This window comes from Vanessa atalanta, chromosome 11 (genome assembly GCF_905147765.1).
Source record: "Vanessa atalanta chromosome 11, ilVanAtal1.2, whole genome shotgun sequence".
NCBI classification, from domain to species: Eukaryota; Metazoa; Arthropoda; class Insecta; order Lepidoptera; family Nymphalidae; genus Vanessa; species Vanessa atalanta.
The window spans coordinates 7,699,088-7,722,976 of NC_061881.1; the positions used below are offsets into that span (position 1 = coordinate 7,699,088).

Sequence of the window (23,889 nt, forward strand, 5' to 3'; positions counted from 1 at the left end):
TCATCAATCACGTCATGTTTTACCATAAAATTGTTTAATATGAAAACGAAAGAGACAAAACCCTATCTACGCTTTTGATACTGGATTGTCTGTGGTCGCCTCGCCTATATCATAAGAAGTTTATATAGTCTCTGGCCTAAATTCGCAAGCTCTAAACAACAGTCAGTTCGTGAAGTCGTCAGCCAGTCTAAAATATACGGACTGGAAATCTCACGGTTAGTGCCACACATGGAGGACGATATAATTTTATAAAAATAAGTTTTCGAATAGTGAATCATATAAGGAAGCTTGGCATTTTGCAGATGAAAAATATTTTTTGAAATGTTTTCCAGTATTCCCAGGTCGTTTTTGTAAGTAGCTTTTCGTTTATTTTTGGAGTTTACATAACGTGACACCTGTGTTTTATTCGATTTGTGCAGAAATTGGAGGTTGTCGTGGTAAAATAATTGTTTTTATAGAGTTTTAGAATTTTTATTAAAAAAAAAAAGTTAAGCCTAGGTTTATACGAATATTTTATTTAAAAGCTATCTATTAAAGTTGTGTATGCTTCTATCTTTAAAATATTAAAAAAAGATATCGGTATATATTTTTTTTCCAGAAATTATGTTCAAAATCAATGCGATATATTGCATAGATATGCTACCTTTATTTCAGAATATTCCTTAACCTTAGATTCGCGGCCGCGGCTATTGATCTCTCGTCCGTAGTGCTACTGCCTATAATGATATCATGTTTCTGAGAAAATTGACGCATTCCTAAACATATTCCGAATTTCATGTTACTTTCTTACAGTAACTTAATCATGTTAAAATAAATTACTTCCTTTTCATATTTAATTAATAAATTACAAAAAGTAAAATTAAATTTTTCACTGTAACTAAATAATAATTGATTTATAATATCTATTCATTTTGGCATATTTTTTATATTGCTAATTTCTAAATTGGTAATATTTGTTTGTTTTCAAACAATTAGCTCACATACAGTGAGTATAATTATAATGTGACCTATTTGTGGAATGACCTACTTATCACACCTTGGCAATTGTGCTTATAATTTTTTTATGTAAAATACAAAAGTCTCAATTAAAATACAGAAATAAAAATAAATGATACTAAAAGTTATCTCCGTATGTATCAAAAATTAAAAGCTAATAGCATAATAAATTTGCACAGGATTATTCTAGAATATTAATAAACTAAAGAAGGTTGTGTAATGTGCAAATAATTATATTTAATTTTATACTATTAAATGAAAAAATAATTTAAAATAAATTCTAAATAATGTTATCAATTATATCAACTTGGCCCATAAACATAAAATTAACATATTATGTAAAGTATAATATCTTAAATGATATACATATTAAGTACTCCAAATTAATTTATACAAATGTAAATAAAAAGATGCTTAACATGAAAATATAAAGTTAATATTTTTAATAACTAGATCACAATACAATTTTAAGGACAATAATGATTATATAAAATTATACTTATTGAAATATTTAAAATATTTAATGTTGTAAGTTTTTTTAAGTGCAATAAATCTTATTTGCAATTCTTTCGTGTGGTAATTAATTTGTAAATAATTAGTGTGTTTCTAGCATTTTAAGGAAACAAGTGTACATTATTCACCTGGTGAGTGGAGTTTGTCATAAATTTTATATGGCATTACCCTTGAAGTAAGGACTACTGTCTGATAAAATTTATGATTAAAATCTGTTCACAAATTTCGAATACATCAGGAAACAACTAAATTGAAAACCTATTTTAATGAATATTTATGAATGAATAGCTCTTTTAAAAATGATCTCACATCAAGATTAAAGGCTTTTATTGAATAAGAACAGTATATTATGTAATGTTTCCGTTAAATATTCCTTATAATTTGAAATTGATTTAATTCGTAGGTACAGCAAAAACTTATCACCGATTTATCGTGCTATTGTTTTTTTTTAATTCCTTATGAGTCAATGACAAAAAACAGACGATTCTCATATCAAAAAAAGCCTAGCCACGAAAATTGTAATTATCGTAATATCGTGTTATGACGGTCGTCATGTTTGCGTAGATACGGTTGTCCAATGTTATCAATATACCAATATTATAAAACTGTATAGTATGTGCTTGATTGAATGCTATAATTCTAGGGAATATCAATCGTCATTTCAATCATATTCCCCATGATCGGGATTATGATAAATGATTTCTCACGTATTCTAGTCTGTATCATAGTTTTAACACGTTTCTCTACGATCGCTATTAGGATAGATCAGGGGAATTCTCTCGTTATAACTTATATAACCATTACGATACGTTTCGGATTGTATTTCGATATCGAATACTTCTCAGCTGACTTGTAGTTGGGAACTAGGTTATAACGATTACGGTATATTCCTGTGTCTATTTCGATGCAACTTCGACCGAACCGCTACCAGATTGTTGTGCTGAATAGGAAAACGCCTAAGGGGCAACGATTATATTTCGATTTTTGCGATGAACATTTTGTTAGTAGAATTGTCCCCTATTTGACCATAAACGTCTACTCATATGATAAACACACCCATTGGTGTTTATTTAATCTAAGTATCTCGCATGTGAAATGTTAAAAACTGACTCACGATGATACGCTATTTTGATGCTCGTATCGCTTAAGTGTTACAATTATATAATAATTCGTATATCACTGTATAGGTTGTACAATAGTAAACGTGAGTGAAACCGCGTCGCACAGCTAATATAGTATTACATAGTCAACTATGTTTGAATACGTTGACATTGAATGGGTATCGATTTCCATTGTTAGACAGACTCATATCAATTATAGTTTGCACTATTGATAATGTGTTTTGTAATCACATATTTTACGATAGTAAAATAGTGATTAAATATGATACTTAATTAAATAGCGTAAAAGGTGTAGAATATATTATTTGCATTATGTTTATGCTAAAAAATCACCATTTGTCGTATCTCCACGATTTGAGAACATTCTGTTAGCCGCCATAGCTAGTATCGGAATAGTTGGCGTCGATATTTCAAGCCTCGTTCAGTTCCGCGGTCAATTGGAAGGCAAAGCCAAATTGGCAACAAAAAGCTCGGTGTGCTCAGGAAGGCAAGACAGTATTTCACGTCGGCCCACCGGTTAAACAAGGCGCAAATTCGGCCTCACATGGAGTACTGTTCTCACTTCTGGGCGGGTGCTCCCCAGTACCAGCTCCTTCCATTTGACCGTATCCAATGTAGAGCGACTCTCTCTACATTGACGACGATCAAGCCCTTTCCGGTCTGCTCGATCCTTTGGCTTTGCGTAGAGATGTTAGATCGCTCTGCATCTTCTACAGAATTTTTCACGGGGAATATTCCGAGGAATTGTTCGGATTAATCCCGGCTGCTGAATTACACTTTCGGACATCTCGTCAAAATTCCAAATATCACCCGCACCACAAAAGGCCGGCAACGCACCTTCAAGCCTCCCGGTGTTGACCATGGGCGATGGTAGTCACTATACATCGGGTGAGCCTCCTACTCGTTTGCCACCTATAACATAAAAAAAAAGATGATGAGTATAGAGGGAATTGCAACTTAATCTCATCCTCAATGACTGGTATAACTTATTAGTCAAATTATGAAGCGAATACAAAATCGAAAGCGAATGAAAAAAATAAAATAAAAAAATTATAATTTATTATTGAGATATTAACAATTAACTAATCCAGTAGAGTATTTGCAATTAAACTTTTTTAAACTAACAAACTTGACTCTCATTTTTAAGTCGGTAGAATTGTATTAATATAACTATTTTAAATGCACCATGCTGTGTGATGGCTTACCGAAAAAACGATTAAACCAATATCCATAAAACTCATACCAGAAAGTGGTGCGCGTTTCGAAAAAGGTTTTACTATATAATATTATTAAATAAGTAGCTGCGCTTTGTAGTTTCACTTGCTTTAAGTTAAGGCTATTTACGTGACTAATGTGAATTTCATATTCTTGTAATAAAATAACATGAATAGACAAAATGTCAACATATTGCATAATGTTTGTTTTTGACTATTACCTGTAATTGTCATTATTTATTGTTACTAAGGCTGGCTTTGAGGCCAGACGTACTTTAGCTGAACAATTGAAATAGTTATGGCTATTACCTATTTTATTTTAATTATAAGGACAATGGAGACGCATACGCAATGTTTTATAAATATTTAACAATACAATTAATCCCGTATCCGTTACTTTTGTTTAACGAGATAGAATTCTTAAATAAAGGAGCACAGTGGAAAGTACTCGATGAACAATCCATATCAAGACGAAATAACCTGGAAACGTAATATATTTACGAGTCAAGCCTATATTTGCCGATTAAAAACGGCTGGTATCTATGACGGTGCATTTGGATCTTTGCCAGTAAATGTTTGTCCGCTAGACGTAATGAATGTAACCGGGGACATCGTGAGTACGATGTTTGCGCACCAAACTTAAAGTATTCTTTAATTTTACTGATTTGAGTTAAGAGTGACGTAAACACGAATGTTTCACTTAACCAAGCAATAGTGCAATCTGTTATACATTATATAATGTTTATTTATATGCTTAGAATGTATGTGGTAATTTCCCTTTTATATACATTATTTGCAATAACAATAACATATCTTTCCATACTAGTCATGAGCTAACTTATATTGAAATGAAATAACTTGAAGACTATCGATGTAAAAAGTCTCAGGATCGATCCTGACTTCCTGGGGCTATTGTCGTTCCGACTCCTAACACAAGTGATAAGCTTAAATAGGAATGTCAGTTTTTCCTAAATTAAATTGGGGCTTTGCTTTTATTTTTTTAAAGGAAAAATAAAATTACTTTATATGTTTCAGTTATGTAAATAATTAACGTCAATATATTATATAAATGTAAATTATTCGAATACAATTGGAACTTATGTCCACGTTTTGAGTAGGTACCGTATATTTAGAGTCCATAGTTTTAAAGATGTAAGTAATTTCATAAAGTTTTTTGTCTCGCTCAATTTGTTAACAATTTAAGTTCCATTTACTGGGACATATTAGATCCTGAATAATATGATTAAGAGCTGGTTATATGTATTTTTTAATTTGTTTCGTTCGTGTTATACGATAAAGCGTACAGAGAGAGCGTATTTATCTCTTTTTTAAAGGGGCCGATTTTATGTACTAATACTAGTTAAAACTAGTTAATACTAGATTCAACGATGCGCAAACGGGAGGAAATTTAAAACAAAAATATTTCCCGTATATATGTTTAATTTTGTTAACGTTTTCAGCGCGTCACGTGTATCTGATACCAAAAATGTATATAACCATATTTATTAGAGTTGGTGTGCTAAAAATAATAACACCTTCAACCAGTTGGTGAGTACAAGATAAAAAGAGTGCAACGACCTCTTTGAATAATAGTTTCGCATAATTCTTTGAGCGCATCTACATTACGTAACGACGATCTACGAATTTCAAGTATCTGTGTCTTATAGGTATTCAGTTTATGAGAACATTGCATTTTATGTTGGTTAAGTAATTAGGCTATGTCAAGTTACTTTAATTAAAAGTTGTCGTATTATATATGCACTTTATATATCAGAAATCACGTCACACAAAAATAGTTTGATTAAAAATACATTTCAAACCGGCTTTCGTCACGCGTTTATTACATCAGTCAAGGTCAGCGATGACTCTTCATGGTCTTGCCTTTAGTTCACAAATAATTCGTAACCAATAATCTATAATTAAATACATTACATCTGTTTATATTTTATTAATGCGCTTAAAGTTAATTGTCTAAAAGAAAGTGTAATTTTGATGCCTTTTTTAGTTCTAGTAAATGTTTGGACATAAAACATAACGAGCCTTACAGTAGTCAGACGTGTAGCATCTGATATCACACTTTAGTAATAAATGACACTTATATTATATCCTCTCGGAAAATTGATTTGTACCATCTGACACCAACTCTATCACCGCGCTCGTTCTTTGGTCAAATCAAATGGCGCGCTTCCACGGTTACGTATCGAAAATCTGTATATTATGTTTTGGTATTAAAGGTTTTGTTGGCGAGAAAGACTATAAATTGAATGTGCTACAAAAAATCATCTTAGAACTGCTTTCGACACATCAAGGCTTCGATGATACAATCCAGATTAACGTTGCCGGATGTACCGTATTTTCCGGAATGTAAAGACTTTATGCCGTAAGATTAAACATTCCGGCCGGACCCAGCTCCGTATTTCAACCTTGTCGAATTAAGTTACGGAGTAAAATGATTGGTATATTTAAAAAAAAAATTACACTGCATTTATTGTTACAACTACATACATCGATGTTTAAAAAATGTAAAATTGAACAATAACAATATACAACTTTCTCAGTATAACAAGAAAATAATATATAGGACTTGATAAAAAATCGGATTCCGTTCTTTGCCAATTGAACTATTATTTTCTTGCAGAGTCAGTAAAACTGGCAACCCTATGACATGAATATTAAATACAAATGTGCACATTTCTTCCGAGTCAAACAATGTTTCTATTAAAGCAGTGCATGACTGAACATGACTGATATTTTAACTATCGATATATGATTACGATATAGGTATACGTTCCATTCGTTGGGGTATTTTTTATTCTTGTGTACTGTTATTTTAAATATCGAACATGCCGTACTTTTATTTAAAATATCATTGCCAAAATTAAAGAAAACGTTTCTAAAAAAAAATATCAGCGACTTATCTTTCATCGTCGCACAAAAATGTGCATGTCACTCTCCATACAGCCTATAGATTATATCTATGCAAGTAATCACTTCGGGTTGCGCCATATAAAGCGACAAAAGAAATAACTGATATTTTAAATATCAGTACTAGTCTTTTTCATTTTTCCGAAAAGTCAATCTTCGAAACACATTTTTCTTTATTAAGATGATGAATACTATTTATTTTTTTAGGTGCTGCTCCAACGCAATAGTCCCGAATCGGGCTCTAGCGTTAGCACTAACAAAATGTCCAGCATTATTAGAACCAGCGTCGCAATGTCGGAACTACCACGAGGTGACCGGCAATATTATATGCCCCAACATGGTGAGGGGTATCGATCACCTCAGAGACCCTCGCCTTAACAAGGTGCGCATAAACAAATCCGGCTATATTAAATTTTCATAAATCAGAATTTTATAGCACAATTACAGGAATGCAGTTGATGCCGAGTGGAATAGTTACAAGTGCCAAGTGCAGCTATGAACAATTAGCATTTACTTAACTATAAATCTGTTCTGGTTCTCAATTAGCATATGATTTTGTAGCGCTAAATTTGTTCGATAATAAGATTTTACATTTCAATGTGCAATTTTTATACATTTTTATAAATGGTACTCGTTTTTAGGGTCTTGCATTTACGTTAGAAGAGCGTCAAGCCCTTGGCATTCATGGTCTCTTAGCGGCCAAGTTTAAATCACAAGAGGAACAACTGGATATTTGCAGAATATCAATCGATAGATATGAGGACAATCTGAACAAATATCTTTACCTCGTCGAGTTACAGGTGACTAAACACCATAAAGGTACCATTGATTTAATGAATTTACTAAGTTTTTCTTCGGTTCTAAGGTTTCCAGATGTTTCTTAAAAAAATATTGGTGCATGCGGTTAATATTCTTTTGCTATTATTAGTTGTTTATTTCATAGCTTTACTCATCTTCCTTTACTTATGAAGCTTGCTGTATATTAGGTTAGTTTATTCGGTGTCATATCTTGTCCTTCTCATCCGCTGATGTAGTTACGTTAAATAACAATCGTGACCCTCCATCCTGTACGAGATGAATACTGTGATACCTATATTTAGGTAACTTATACAAGCATAGCAATTGGATTTTGGTTTTGAAGATTGTATATATATTAATAGAGACCTCGAAAGAAAAGTTCTTTAAGTGTTCAACTCTACAATATTAATTGCAGAAGTTACTAAACAACTAAAGTGTTAGTTAAATTGCGAAAGTTCTAAGTTCTGGTTTTTGTGATACGATATTAGTAACGATTTTCAGACGTTTCAGTACTACGACTAAGACTGAAGTGCTAGTTTAGTATTTTTAATTAATCACAAAACATTTTATGTTCATTTTATTTTGTATTTTTATAGTCATACGTATGCTTGTTTGCTATCAACTTTATTTACACAGATATCTGAATTTTTTTATAGTGGATTTATTTGTTTCCAGGACAGAAATGAGAAATTGTTCTTCCGACTTTTGTCCGAAAACGTCGAAAAGTATTTGCCAATTGTTTACACACCCACCGTGGGCTTGGCCTGCCAAAGATTCGGTCTCATTTATAGAAGACCTAGAGGTCTTTTCATCACCATCAACGATAAGGGACATATATTTAATATTCTCAAAAATTGGTAAGTTATAACACTGTTTTTGTATCAGCGTACATGATATGGTGCGTGTTTTATCAAATTATTAATTTTAGGCCTGAACCTGATGTTCGTGCAATAGTATTCACGGATGGAGAACGTATCCTCGGCTTAGGAGACTTGGGTGCATATGGTATGGGTATACCTGTGGGTAAACTCTCTTTGTACACAGCGCTGGCTGGTATAAAGCCACATCAATGTCTTCCGATCACATTGGACGTTGGAACTGATAACCAGGTGCTTAAAAAATTTTATAAATATTTTTTGGATTTCAAATAACCGTAATTAGAAAAGTCTTAGAGAGATAAACTAAATTATTATTATAATGTCATTCTAGATATTGTTTTACTGACCACACCTAATTTTTTTTACGTTGAGTAGTTTTATTTAATCGAAAGTATTAGCTAAATATACATGTGAATTTTCGTTGACGCTTCAAGGTTACAAAGTTGGATCGAACTCTTACACGGAATGTAATGAGATTTGGCAAAGAAGTCGATTATATCATGAAATAGGACGTAGTAAATATATTTTTATTATTATTTTTTATCAAAATATACATAATAATATATATTATATACTTGGTGGTAGGGTTTTAGGGGTTTTCATTATATGTTCTAACCGCCAAGTGGTAATACTTACAATTGTTGTGATACTAGCACAAGTGACATAACATCTTAGCTTCCAAGGTTGGCCGCGCGTTGCTTGGTTGGTATGGTTAAATTTTCGTACAGCGCTTATGTCTATGAGCGGGGGTGACCACTTACCATCAAGTCGCCCATTTGCCCGTCCCTACCTATATCGTAAAAAATAAAGATACCTATTTATTTTCACACACTGACGCAGCTGTGCAAAAACTATACATTGGAGAAAAAATGTTGTGTCTATGACTTATGTAGTTCTCTAGATCCTAATCCATTAGATTTCTATCAGTATCTAATCATAAGAGTTACGTAGGAGATAAACAGCCGGCGATTCCACAACAAATACAGTAGAGTTTATTCAACTCGCTTTGGATTAAAATAACTTAATCTTTCGCTTATAGTTGGCATGGACGTGAGAAGTTTTTATCACTGACGTGTACCTTAATTTACACACAATATCGTTTTGTTTTCATTCGTGTTTATTTTCACAGGATTTACTGGAAGACCCACTTTACATCGGCTTGCGTCAAAAGAGAGTAAGGGGTAAAGAGTATGACGAATTTATTGACGAATTCATGGAAGCGTGTGTCCAAAGATATGGACAGAACACACTGCTACAGGTAAGCGTTAGTTTGGCGAAAAGTTTGTTTTAAGAAATTCGACCTTTCTCTATTAGGCATAAGATTTAATTTACAATAGTCGGATAATTTGCTAATATGTCATGATATCGTGATGCAGGGTTTCGAAAACAAATAAATTTTGGTATCGAAGATGATTGTCGGAAAATATATATTTTTTTATTGTCTATTGTTATCAGCTGTTTTATCTACGTTCGAAAATAAATACATTTTAACAATATAATATTAAAATATGATTTACAATGTTTCTAATACCTGGAAATTTTATAATACTGGGTGGTTGGGCTATGTACAAACCCGTAAGGGTACCACCCGTTCATAATATATTCCGTTGTGTTCCAAATTTGAAGGGTGAGTAAGCCAGTGTTACTCCAGGCACAAGGGACATAATAACTTAGTTTCCAAGGTTGGTAGCGCATTGGAGATGTAAAAAGTTTTTTCTAACGACTTCAATGGGTACGGGTGGTTGTGACCATTTACGATCAGGTACCAGGTTACCTATTTCGTATAAAAATAAATAAATCATAATTCTCAATTCAATTAAATTGTCATGATATGTTTGACAATTATATAATACAGATATGTATAAGAAGTTTATTGAAATAACTTACTACCTCATACCTCGACCCCCTCCCCCCTCCACGTGCAGCTGATACAGTAGGCGGAAACTAGTAGGTCTTAAAAGAATAAAATAAATTGCCGTTAGTTATAGTAAGTGAACATTGGAGTCAACGACTTGCAATTAATAAAATACTAGATGTTAAAACGTCTCGTCGGTATTTTGGTGAAGTTGACCACTTGACCTTTATCTATTAGTGTAATAAAAAAAGTCTTGGTAATAATTCGGTATTTTATAAATATCTGCATCGTTTATATTTTCTCTATCTATTCAATTGAAGTATGATAAGAGGTTATTTGTTCGTAATATTACTGGATGTTTGTTATTATTATTTAAATTAATTATTATTGCGTATTATTATTTTAATCTTTTTTATCTTTTAATTTGATAAAATACACTTAAATTATATTAGTTTTATTAAAAACTGCTTATTTTTATTAAATATAGAATTTCACTTGCTTATCGATTCTCAAAAATGTACTTTCGGTTTCGAAAGAAGTAGGTATCTCAGACTTGAGAATACTCGTAAAAAAATATATCAGCGTGTTTTTTTAAACAATTGTTTGTTTACAATGATTTTATATTTTATTTGAAACGCCTGGAGCGATGTTTTGTTCCTTACGAGTTTAAATAGATTTTAATTCTATAATATTACTGGACACGTTCCTTTGACATGTTTTCTGGGTAACTGTTGTAGATCATATATACCCATGGTTCCGCAAAACAATTAGTCACACTGTATAATTAAACTTAAGTAGTTTATATTAGTTTCTGATACTAAAAATTCCCGCAAGTCGAAATTTCATTTGTTTTTACGAAAGTATTAAAAATAAAAGTAATAAAACAAAACAAACTTCACATTGAATAAAAGCAACCGTCTCTATAACTGGTAACACTAACCATAACAGATTATATCTACAATTTAGTCTAATAACAATGAATGGCAATAATTTCCAGTAATTTGTTCTTTCGCCTAATGTTCTTTAATAGGAGGAAATAATCGAGTTCCAAGTGGAATAAACCACTTTAAAACTATTGTTTGGTTGTTTGACCATTTATCCGGTTAATTTTGGATTTACTGCCTATAAATACGATTACCTTTGTGTAATTCTCGATGACTGAAAAATATCGAATAGAATAATATTTATTTCGTACGTTGATTTGATTCATTAAAAAAAAAGTAAGTTTGATTCAACGACGTGCATAATAAGATTTTATGATAATTTGATTGTCCAATTTGTGTTATTGGCACGCTTTACTTACTGTGCGTAATATAATACATATATCAATGAATATTAATTCTTTACTTGAACTTGATGTTATTAAATAATAACAATTAAATGAAACTAATGTAATTTTCTCTGCAATTAAACTTTTTTAAAATAATAATAATGTGCAATTTTATATTGATATGTTTCTAAACCACAAACACAATACATCATAATAGCGCTGTAAATACAATGAGTTAAAAGCATTCGAAGGGCGACCTTATCGCAAGCGATCTCTTTCCAGCGACCGAACTTCAATTGTACGAATTAAAAAATAGACCCAATGGGGGTTTAAATTGATAACACAACAAAAGAAAGTTAACATTTAAAAAAAAAAAAATTATTTGTTATAGCACATGAAATCTTATTTTGTTATTGATATTTTCAATAAACCACACACATTGAAATGTAGAATAGTTTTCCCATTACTTTTCCATTTTAATTTCCCGTTCTTGCTTCCGTAGTTTGAGGACTTCGCGCTCGGTAACGCCGGTCGTCTCCTCGCGAAGTACAGATACAAGTATTGCACGTTCAATGACGACATCCAAGGAACCGCCAGCGTGGCCGTGGCCGGTATGATGGCAGCCGTCAGGATCACTAAGAGGAAACTCAGCGAAAACATCTATTTCTTCCTTGGAGCCGGATCTGTGAGTGTCATATAAATGTTTTACCTTAACATTAATTCAATTTAAATGTGTTTTAGTTTATCTATCAAATTGTTAATGTATTCAAATTTAAGCAAATTATTCAATATTAACAAATCAACGACAATATTTTCCTGCATTTGTCTTTTGAGAGCACAAGGTCTTTTGCATCTATAAATATGCTATGGTCGTACATTTAAAAGAAAATGAATGAATGTCAATAATAAGTTTTAAAAACCTATTGCTTAATTTAACTTTGCCGCTCTGAGGGATTGAGTCTTAGTTTTTAGTTTTGTAATATTGTGGCAGCTCTTGATTAAAGTTTATATCAACAGTGTTGATAAAGGATATATGTGGTGCAATTTTGCGTAGTGTGCAAATATCCATCCACCAACCCGCATTGGAGCAGCGTGGTGGAATAAGCTCCAGACATTTTCCTTAAAGCGAGAGGACAGCAGTGGCACATTTACTTCAGACAGACTTTTATTTTTATGTGTATGTTTCCGGCATTGGCGCTTGTTCTAATGTGTACTAGTGACGTTCCGTTAAGATCAACGTATAAGATTAACTTTAATTTTATCGACAGTGAGAAATTTCACTTTTAGTAAATAATCACTGGTTTCCTCTCTATAAAGAAACATCCTTCTTGCAGTCAAAATTAATCTCTCCAAGGTCTAATTTTACTCTTATGTGTTGCTTTAACGGCCACCGGCCAAGATTCCGTAGTCATTTTACTTACAGTTGGCCTTCTAATAGCCACAAAATTGGCGACAGGACCCAGATGTCAATGATAAAATAATAATGTCTACTTGTAATATAGAGTAACGTTTCAATAACGACAATTGTTTTTATTTAAAATCAATCAGTATCGCCAGTTCGAGGTTGTAGACTAATAAAATTACACTACGATCTTCGTGTAATACTAGGGAGTTGCACGCGAAACTTCTCGTTTATTCGACTGATTTTTACAATTTTCGAAAACTATGAAAGGTTTTTTTTATTTAATTTCATTGTAAACTGACGACGTCCTTTCGCACGATTTATTGTTTTTTTATACAGCCATAGATTCGCTCTCTACGTGGCCAGTAACTTTTTTCCGCTCTCTAAAATTAATTATTTGTCATTGTATAAATCATAACAATTTAGGTAATTGTAATCAAGAAACCTCTTTACTTTTCTGAGCTTTTCAAAATGAAACTATAACCGATAATTTATGTGCAGCTATCGTCCCATAAACACTGGGACAAAAATCGGCTTACGCTATTAATATATAAGATATATATTATAGGTAATTAAAAGTGAAAAAAATAAATAATTTAGTATGTATTTTTAAATGAATCGGATATTCTATGGCTAAACACGACCGTTAAATACTTTGTATTAACGTGTTCCGGTCTGTATTGAATACACTAGTCCGTCATGAGTCAGTTTAGTTTCATCTATTTTTGTTGTTTTTGTAAATTGTTTATATCATATATATGGAACGAAATTCACGCTTGCCGATACTATGATTTTATAACCGGTAAAAATAACCCAACATAACATAACATATAAAATATTTTAAGAAACGTGCTGCTTCTTCTGGTTTTTAATATTATGTATATCAAATACATTTTTTACTTACAACTGTTATTTTTATCAATTATACATATTGATTTGAAATTGATAACATTGCAGATTTATAATTACGCAAATAAAGTATTCGATCACTTGTTATCTTAAGCGTTTTTATATAATAACAGTCGAATATTATCGTTCATACAACAGTATCGTATCCATTTTTTTGTAGGTTTATTTATAAAAACATACGCAGTGTAAATATACTAAAATATATAGCACAGGCTATTCCACTAAGACGTTCCATTGCGTGTCGATATATACACTAATATTCAGGGACGGACCGTCAGCTTAGAGAGCCCTGTGCTAACACTACTTAGGGGCACAACTAAGACATATCTGGACGTAGACTTGAATTTAAAAAATTGAATGGGTTTGATTAATTGCAGGACTCGCTGGACTGCAAACCATACGATCTGTTCAATTTAATAAAGTTATGGGTTCTTTCGCATTATCGTCTATTTTTTACTTTGACTTTTGGCCCAAAAAGCCATATCCGATAGATCCGGCCCTGCTATATATGGTATTAATGTAGGTTTCCTCACTATGTTTTTCTTCATCGCCGAACACAATAACTATATAAAAACAAATTAATCACATAAAAACTCAGTGATACTTGTCACGGTTTGAACTAGCAACCTTTAGTTAAGATTCATGCTCTAACGATTTGTTTATCTCTGTTAAAAAGTGAATATAATGTTAGTTAGTTTGAGAGATAAAAGAAAATACTTGCTATTTCGTAACACGTATAACACAATACATTTACATAATGTCGTATTGTGACGAAGTTGGTTTAAGAATATGTTCTATATTTAAGTCGACAGCGCATAAAGCAATCGTGACGACTATCTTCACTAGAAGCAGTAGGAATGATAAGATTAGCGAAAATAGCGCAGTAACAAGCCAATTAATTTACTTGAAGATTTATATTTAGAACGAATTAATTTAAAGTTTAAAAACATTAATTAAATAAATAAGTATTATTTGTATCAAATTGGTACTTGTGTATTCTTACTGTAATACAATTCTTTATAATTTCGTAGCGTTTGCTGTACGTTAGGTAATCATATAAATTACTGATCACACTATCCCGGAAACTATAAGCCCGATTGACTTAAAAATTATATTCTATACCATTTATGAGTAGGTGTTTTAAATCGAAATACGAAAATAAAACGAAAAAAAAATTGTTGGCAAAATTATTTATTAGAAAGTTAAGTCGAAGTAGATTATTATGATGTATGTAGAATATTATAAAGTAGTTTTAAACTCCATTTATTTAATGAAAACTATTATTAATTGTAGTATCGCGTGAGTGAGACAATGTTACAGGAACGGAGGACTCAACATCTTGGTTCCCAAGCTTGTTGGCGCGTTGATGATGTCAGGGATGGTTAATTTTTCTGACAGTGCCAATGTCTATGGGCGGAACTGACCTCCTAATTCCATTCCTCTATGGTGGCCCTATTGTAAAAAAAAATACCGTTTAATTTTGGATATTTTAACGAATTCTTTGCACCAAATTAAGTTCTGTTGGATTTTCAAAAGATTTTTATAGCCAAAATTTAATCTCTTGTAAAAAGTATTATATGTCTTACCATAAAAGATTTGCCTGCTACTGGCCACTAATACTTATTTCAGAGTATTGTCAATTTAAATATTTTCTTTAAGTCTCTTAAAATATTTATTCGGTGAAATAAATTCAAACTGAACCGAGCTGCCTCTATTATTTTACCCTAACCTCCTAAATTCCAAAACATTTTACTAAAGGCGGCACACGGTTTGCTAGAAGTACTGAAAGGCGTAGTACTCGTAGTAGTAATAAATATGACTTGCGCAGATGGTAACGAAATAAATAATTTAACGTATACTCACTAACACAACGCTAACTTACCGTTGTTGCTTGTTTATTATATTGTCATAAAAAAAGGAAGTAATGACCCAGTTTCAAGAACACTAGAATCTTGAATGAAAGATTTCGGGCTCAAAACCGGACAAAGACTGTGTTTTCATGTGTTTTATTGATACGTATAATTCATCTCGTCCTCGGCGGTGAAGGAGAAATTGTGAGGAAACCTGTCCAACCTTGAAGTATTGGCTGAATGACCTCCTAGCCTTGACTTAAAAATATCCGTTTTTATGATTTACATTCTCTTATTTAACTCCCGAAAAAGGTGTCCTTGTTTATTCAAAATTGACCTGATAAAAATATTTTTTCAACAGGCTGCAAACGGTATAGCAAACCTTACTGTTGCCGCGATGGTGTCTGAAGGTTTGACTGAGAAGCAAGCTCAAGACCGAGTCTACATGTTCGATATTGACGGACTTTTGTCTACGAGACGAGAAGGCGGTGTTCCCCCTCACGCGAAGGTCTTCGGCAAGGATGTCGAGCCCGAGAAGGACTTTGAGAAGTGCATTGCAAAGATTAAACCAAGCTGCCTTATAGGTGAGTATTTATACATTTTGAATAATATTGAATTCGTCAAATTTCCACTTTGACAGTCGATTTGTTAGTTAAAATTATTAAAATCCTATCATGACGAAATATGCAAATTCCAAGATTAATTATGAATATTTTTGGATTGAAATTTGTGGTACTGATCATTGACTTTGAACAAAGTTAATCCTTTTACCTTAATTTGTGCAACTATCTTAATAATATCGACATTGTATCGATTTAAATATTGGTAATGGGCATGCCTCTACCAACGAATAAATAAAATTAATATTTTCTTTCTATGGTGTTATTGTTATTTTTTTTTAATTTATAGAAAAACTCAGGTAATCGTCTAGAAACATTTTCATGTTATGAATTATTCATATAACATGTTATCAGGTTGTTCTACTGTGGGAGGTGCGTTCACTCCGAACGTTTTAAAGCAAATGGCTCTGAACACCGAACATCCGGTTATCTTCGCCCTCTCCAATCCCACCAGTAAAGCAGAATGTACCGCACAGGCAGCATACGACAACACTGAAGTAAGTCATTAAAATGATTTAACGTTTTTTTTTATTTAATTTATAATGGGTATCTCTTCCAAATGAGCTACCGACCTTGGCAACTATGATGTTATGTTTCTGGTGCCTGTAGTGTAGTGTCACTGTCTTAAATACCATTTAAATCAGAAGTCAATATTACCAAGTAAAGTAAGTTTACTTGGTGGTAGGGCATTGTTTAAGTCAGTCTTTGTAACCCACCAATTGAAAAATCTGTTACATTCTGTGTTCCGGTTTGAAAAGTGAGTGTGCCAGGCACAATTGACACTTCTTAGCACCCAAGGTTGGTAGCACATTGGCGATTTAAGGAATGGTTAATATTTTTTACAGTCCCAATGTCTAGTACAATCAGTCGGTGGTGAACTATGTGCCGGATGATATACTCCCGTATGTATGTTTATCTAACCAAAGAGTACTGAACGGTGGATAAACATACATATCTCCAAATAGCTCCAAACCTATTAAAATTTATTCAGAGTACTACGATCATGTTTATAATGTTGTAGTAATCCTTCCATCGATGATTATGTACCAATAAATGATTTCCAACGATTCGATATTTTTATCTTTTTTTCGATGAATATAAGCTTCAGATTAGCATATCGATTTCGTATCGGTCCCGAAAAGCGAATATAACTGCCTAAAACTAGTTTTTCAAATACATCGCTCTTTAATGTACCGGTGAATAACGTGAAGTGTAAATAATAGATTGTTTTACAACGTCTTTAAAAATAGACCGTCTTTGTCGATTGACATGGCATTTTTACTTCAAGGTCAAGGTTGTGTGTAAAATAAAGCAAAATGTTATACATAATGTTCAATATTTCCTGTTGTAATATATCTGTGATGTCTGCTTCTTTTTGTGCCACCATTTTATTGATATATTACATATATATTTTATATTTATAATTAGTCCATAAAAATAAAAGTCATGCATATAATCCAGATTACTCGCATCGGACTCTTATCGTGTAAACGCAGATTTGGAGTTTTGTCTGATAATTTCTACGATTTAAAACCTTATATAATATGTATTTAAATCTAAATTTTTTTTTCTATTAAATATATAACGTATATATATGTGATGTTTTTGGTGTTTTTATTCGTTTATCGTATAACTAATGAAATTTCATTTGAATATTTCCAGGGTCGCTGCATTTTTGCTTCGGGCTCCCCCTTCCCCCCCGTTCAGTATGGCGGCAAGGAGTACCTCACGGGACAAGGAAACAACTCTTACATCTTTCCCGGAGTGGCTCTCGGGGTTATCGCGACGGCGACCCATCACATACCGGAGACCATGTTCTTGACTGCTGCTCGGGTATGTAATCTAAGAAGTTTTTAAATTTTCACAATAATTTTGTTATTTTAGTTACTTGTAATCTGAGTATGTGCTGTGTGATTTTATAATGTAATTTTTCATTTGTACCAATATTGATAAGCACCTTTCATTATTAAATAGATTAAAACTCATACACATGTATGTATTTATATACATAGACTAGCCACATATTTGAAGCTACCAGTTAAATTGTCACTAATAATTGTCTATTGGTCAGTACAGTTGTGTAAAAATCAGATTTCCATAACACAAGTGCTTTAGCTACTTACATTGGGATCAGAGAAATATATCTGATGTTGTCCAATATTTATTTATTTATATTTATTTATTCGAATGATATTAATTATGCTAATATCAGCTATGGGCTGTAATATCTAATCCATAAAAATAATTAGCCTAAGAGTTGATGCAGTTTATGACTATAGGAAACGTCGAATAAAGTTTTTGATAAGCACACATTGGTCGGTTAAGTTATCAAATGCAGAAAATGGTACATTGTGTTGCTAGGAAAAGCATTTTTATGGTTATCGAAACGATAGTGCTAACGTATAGATTAAACGCCAATAAAAGTACCAAGGAACCGCGTATAAATAGAATGAAAGTGGGCGTTAAATTCAGTGTACACAATAAGTGATGTAAAGTCGGGAACCGAGTTGCGTTCGGTGCCAATTGTCAACGCAAATGTAACAATAATTAAATTGTTGGGAATATGCTCACTATAAAAATAAGTAAACCTTTTTTTAATTTTTTTGGACTTGTAAATAAGCCTAATGATAAAAAGGTCATAACCGCCATACATAGTCACCTCGGGAAGTAAGAAGTTATGACCCTTTTGCTTGTCTGACTGACTCACTTACTTGGAACCGGAACACAACAATACTGATTGTTGGCTTTTGGTGGTAGTACATGTGATGAGTACCCGGAATGTCTTGCACTAAGCCCTATACCACCTACCACCACCACATCATAAGGGGCGAATAACTAACCAGCCGACTGACCAGAAACTTTAAATATTTTTTTAATATTCTAAAATACATTCCTCTAGCACAAGATGTAATATGTAGATTTTTATTATGAAAATTTACATGAAAAATTTCGTTCCGTCGTTGTTTACTTTTTCATTACTTTTCATTTCTGTTGGCAATCATATAAAATATTGTTGCCAAGTGTTGACAAAGACTCGTCTATTACTTTTGTTTTGCCAATTATTTATATTTTTATAAACATAAATAAGCGACTTTAACTTTATGACAGCGTTTATTGTTTATAGATCAAAAATATAAAATAAATAAAATTAAGTTTGAGAATTTTTTAATCTACAATTATTCCTTTTTTTAGTTATACACCTGTGTAACCAATCTTAAAAACATAAGATACAAATGAATTTACAAAAAGTTTTTTTTTTTTTGTTTACAGACTCTAGCTAACTATGTTAGCACAGATGATCTGGCGCTTGGTCGTATTTATCCATCTCTCGCTGAAGTAAAGGAGGTTTCACTTGCAATAGCAATAGAGGTCGCAAAGATGGCTTACGACGAAGGTATGATATGATTATTATAATATTATTCTAGTGATAAAAAAAATTCTTCTCATTCCATTGATATGCATTGAATCTAAATAAATAGACACGATGTTTTAATCACATAAATAGATATCAAATTCAAACAGTACTGATAAAAATACAGAAACATTACGTTCTTAACATTCAATTGTTATTAAGAGAGTTATAATTTTATACAGTAATGACTTGAGAGGACCAAAAAAATGTCTGGATGCTTGTTCTAAAATTTATTTTGTGTAATTATCACAGTTTTTAAACTCCGTGGTTACAGTAAATTTTAACAGATAACATCATTGGTTGATTCATACCTAATAAATTATTATTAAAGTAGACTGCTAAAAGATTTACTGACAATATTATATAATTATAGATTTAAATTGTCAATTTTTAGTGATTGTTATTATTAACAACTGAAAATTTAATTTATAATAATAAAAGAGATTACTATTGTGTTTGTTGCAATAACATGACTGACGTATTATATTCATTAATAAACTAATTTTGATACGTTTTTTTAAGTGTATTCTTCATACATAAAATATATACATACTTTAAAAATAAAAAACAATAATCGAATTTTTATCTAGGATGCGGTTCTGTGTATCCAACGCCAACAGATTTCAAGGAACACGTAAAGAGTTGCCAATATAACTGTAACTATGAGTCTCAGTTGCCAGACAGCTATTGCTGGCCCGAATATCCCCCAGTAAATTATAAGTACTGCGAAGGAAGGAGTTCACCGGTTTTCGTTTAAACTTTAAATTTAACGATGTTCATTTGTTATAAAGTAAATAACTTTTTAACGTGTGCGCATTATAAATGGTAACGATATTATTTTAAAGAGTAAATTTTTGGTGGAGTTTTGTCGAGCTATAACGTAATTTTATGTAGATAAACTTATTTGTAGTTGGATTTGTAGCGCTCATTATAGATGAGTTGACAAAATTTGCTTCGACATTTAAATTAAATGAGTAACGTATCTCAGTAAAAAATTTAAGTAGCTTTGCTAGTACATTAGTAATGTTGCATAAAAATAAATTAAATATATAAACTAGGTACCTTAATAAGATATACCTAATTATTCATGAAACATACTATTTAAGAAATCATTAATTATAAACCCTATATATTTTCAAAACTATATTATTATTAATAACATATCTTATTTTTATTTAATAATTGTAAATGAGAATTTGAGATTGATATGCATAAAATATATACATTAAAATGAAAATATTTAAAAATATTCCAAATATCCATAAATTTAAGACTATAATTTAATTTTCCAGGTCTTGCTTCAGTTTATCCCCAGCCGAAGGATCTAGCTAAGCATGTCGAGAACCAGATGTATAACTACAACTACGAGAGCTCCATGCCCATCGTGTGGGACTGGAAACCAGAAGAGAAGTTCAACATTAGACCAATACAACCAGTACCCAAAAATATTTAAACAGTATTTTTTTTTTATCTATTCAAAGCATTTTGCGACAAGGTTGAAAGATTTTGTGTTTTTTTTTAATTATTATTTGATACACAATGTATTACCTCCGTATTAGCTAATTTTTAAGGTTTTTATGAAACGAGATTGAATAAGTCAAGTTATTATAATGATACTAGAGTAATTGTTGATTATAAGGAGAGTTTTAGTCCCATTAAAAAATGCATGATTAAATTAAGTAAAATTGTAGAAATAATCAATTATACGTATATTTCTAAAAATTTCCATCAGTCAATGTGTTCAAACTGTGCACAGATTAAATATTAGAAATTTCTAGAATTACTATAATACCGTGACTTGTTTGATTCGACAATGAAAAACAACGCTTCTAAAGCAACTGTATTAAGAATATATTTTGAAGATCAAAGAGTATTTATAAAATTTAATTGATGCATATTTTGATTTGTAAACATAATTTTTGTCTGACTTCTATATAAAAAAAAAACTATTTATCGTAGTTTGTAGCTATGGTTACTCTATAATATTTATTGTATGTATGTTTGTGCCAGTAGATGTAATACCGTTGTTTGTGCAACGTATATGTGGCCAGTATCGCTTGAGCCCCGTTTACGACTAATACAAATTCGGTAATATTAGATCTGTTTCGTGCAAAAAAAATATTTAAATTATTTTTCAAATTTAGTGATCTTTAATGATTCTTAACTGGTCTTAAATTATTAGTTACGTTTTATAAAACCTTTGCCCGTGTATTTTTGAGTATTACGTCATTTCTGTACGAAATTCAACGTCTAGTCACCGCAGCATTACGTCATCTAATACTATACTTAAATTCTTACTTTTAAATAATAAAATAACATAAAAGACATGTAGGGACATTATTTGTAAGAAAATGTAGATCCATAATGTATTTATATATTATTATCAACTTTTATCTATTTATATATTAGGCCCTAAATTGGTTCGATCGACCACGAAGTGAGACATTATATTTATAATTATTTACTTAAAATGTATGTTACACAACTGAACAGTTGAACGTGTTTAATTAACTTTGACGAATGCTTTATGTCATCAGCTATATACTTCGACTGGGAATAAAGTATACGTATTTCGTTCAGTATTTTAATATAGTGAGACAGGTTTTATTTTCGCTGAGCGAAAAAAAATATTAATTTATGTTGATTCAAGTTTTGTGTAAATTTATGTTAAACCCGGTATCTCTTGATACGAAGTGATTATGTTGCTGTGAGGTGTATGTAGGTTTTGAACTAACCACCCGTGTTAATGTTTAAATTAATTTGTTGGTTGTGCTTGTTCTGTTCTGTTATGGACTATTATGTAATTTATCACTATTTCATCTTTTTTTTTTTCTTGTGATAGATAATAAAATTAGATTATATATAGTGCTGTTCAATAGAATTTATATAAATTAAAAGCTTAAAGTTTTGTGAGCTCAAAACAATACATTTAATATTTATTTTAAATTATTATTAAATAATAAGAAAATAAATATAGATAAATAACAACGAAATAATCTATAAAGGCGTTCTATATACATTTGGCGTAAGACCGAAAATTAACAGCGGTTTGGAGGTGTTCACGGTTTCGCGTAAGTTAAAAATTCAACATTTATCTATGTTTGAACTAGAATGATGTATTTTTTTTTATGAATTCTATTGACATGAACTATTTAAACATAGTACAGTTCGAGAACTACCCGTGACGTGTTGCTTTATTCGTTATAAAATATTCTAATTTTCAATAACCACACTTATTAATGTTACGCACTATTGGCGAAGCAATAAAACAATCGGATTATAAAATGTTATGATATTAATAAAAAAGAAAGTCTTTAAAGACTAATATCCTAGTAAAACGTTTGAACTCGTTTTATTTCGTGTGGTTGTTAATATTATAGTCACAATTTGAAGTGCCGTATTATATATTACTAATAATGCGTGATTGTATGAAGTTGCTATAAATGTCACATTTTCTTCAATCTATTTCACTGTCATAGAAAAGAGTCTATGTGAAGATTATGGTATTTATTTAAACTTATTTACGTTAATGTATTTATTATTTTGTTGTTTGGCTTAAATCGATGTCGGTGTGTTAAGGTACTCGTTGCTTAAGGTCGAATAATGATTCGTGTGACCTTTGCCTAACAGTAATTGTAGTATGACATGGGTTCGGTGTGTTTATGTTCAGTGTACTAGGTCAATTTATTTACAATTTAGAAACTTCATGGAATACAAGGCGTTTATGTGTTTGTTCTCTAGAAAGTAAATTGTTCAATTATATCGAATGGATGTTACTAATTAAAAATGTTCAAAACCTTATCGTGTCTATTTATTTTTATTATACCTTTCCCTAATGAGTAAAGTATAAAGTCGCAGCAAATTTATTAGTATAATATATATTTGTTTTATGATATACTAGCGAGCCAAAAATCGCCCCGAATTCGCGCGGTATCAGTTTATTAATAGAGAAATGAGAAGTGATTTTAAATTAACATGGTTATTTTTATTACTAACAGTATTTAAAACGGGATATTTAACATGTTTTTTTATTTTTATTTGGTGGAGCTCGATATTTCGTTGTTATGGTAGAAGAAGACATGTTGATTTGAACATCTACCCGCAAACGTCAGTCTCGTGAACAAGA

The 23,889-nt window shown here is 31.4% G+C and overlaps 1 protein-coding gene across 1 annotated transcript; it reads left to right on the forward strand.

The window, feature by feature from the left end:
• The first annotated feature begins 161 nt into the window (after nt 1-161).
• On the forward strand, nt 162-23,564 carry LOC125067151 (NADP-dependent malic enzyme-like). Its single transcript, XM_047675532.1, has 12 exons — nt 162-350; nt 6,977-7,151; nt 7,411-7,569; nt 8,243-8,424; nt 8,496-8,676; nt 9,575-9,703; nt 12,073-12,255; nt 16,093-16,315; nt 16,706-16,848; nt 18,014-18,184; nt 19,622-19,745; nt 21,056-23,564. Exons 1-12 carry the CDS (start codon nt 322-324, stop codon nt 21,214-21,216), a joined length of 1,860 nt encoding a protein of 619 aa, XP_047531488.1. The 5' UTR covers nt 162-321; the 3' UTR covers nt 21,217-23,564.
• Nucleotides 23,565-23,889: the final 325 nt, after the last annotated feature.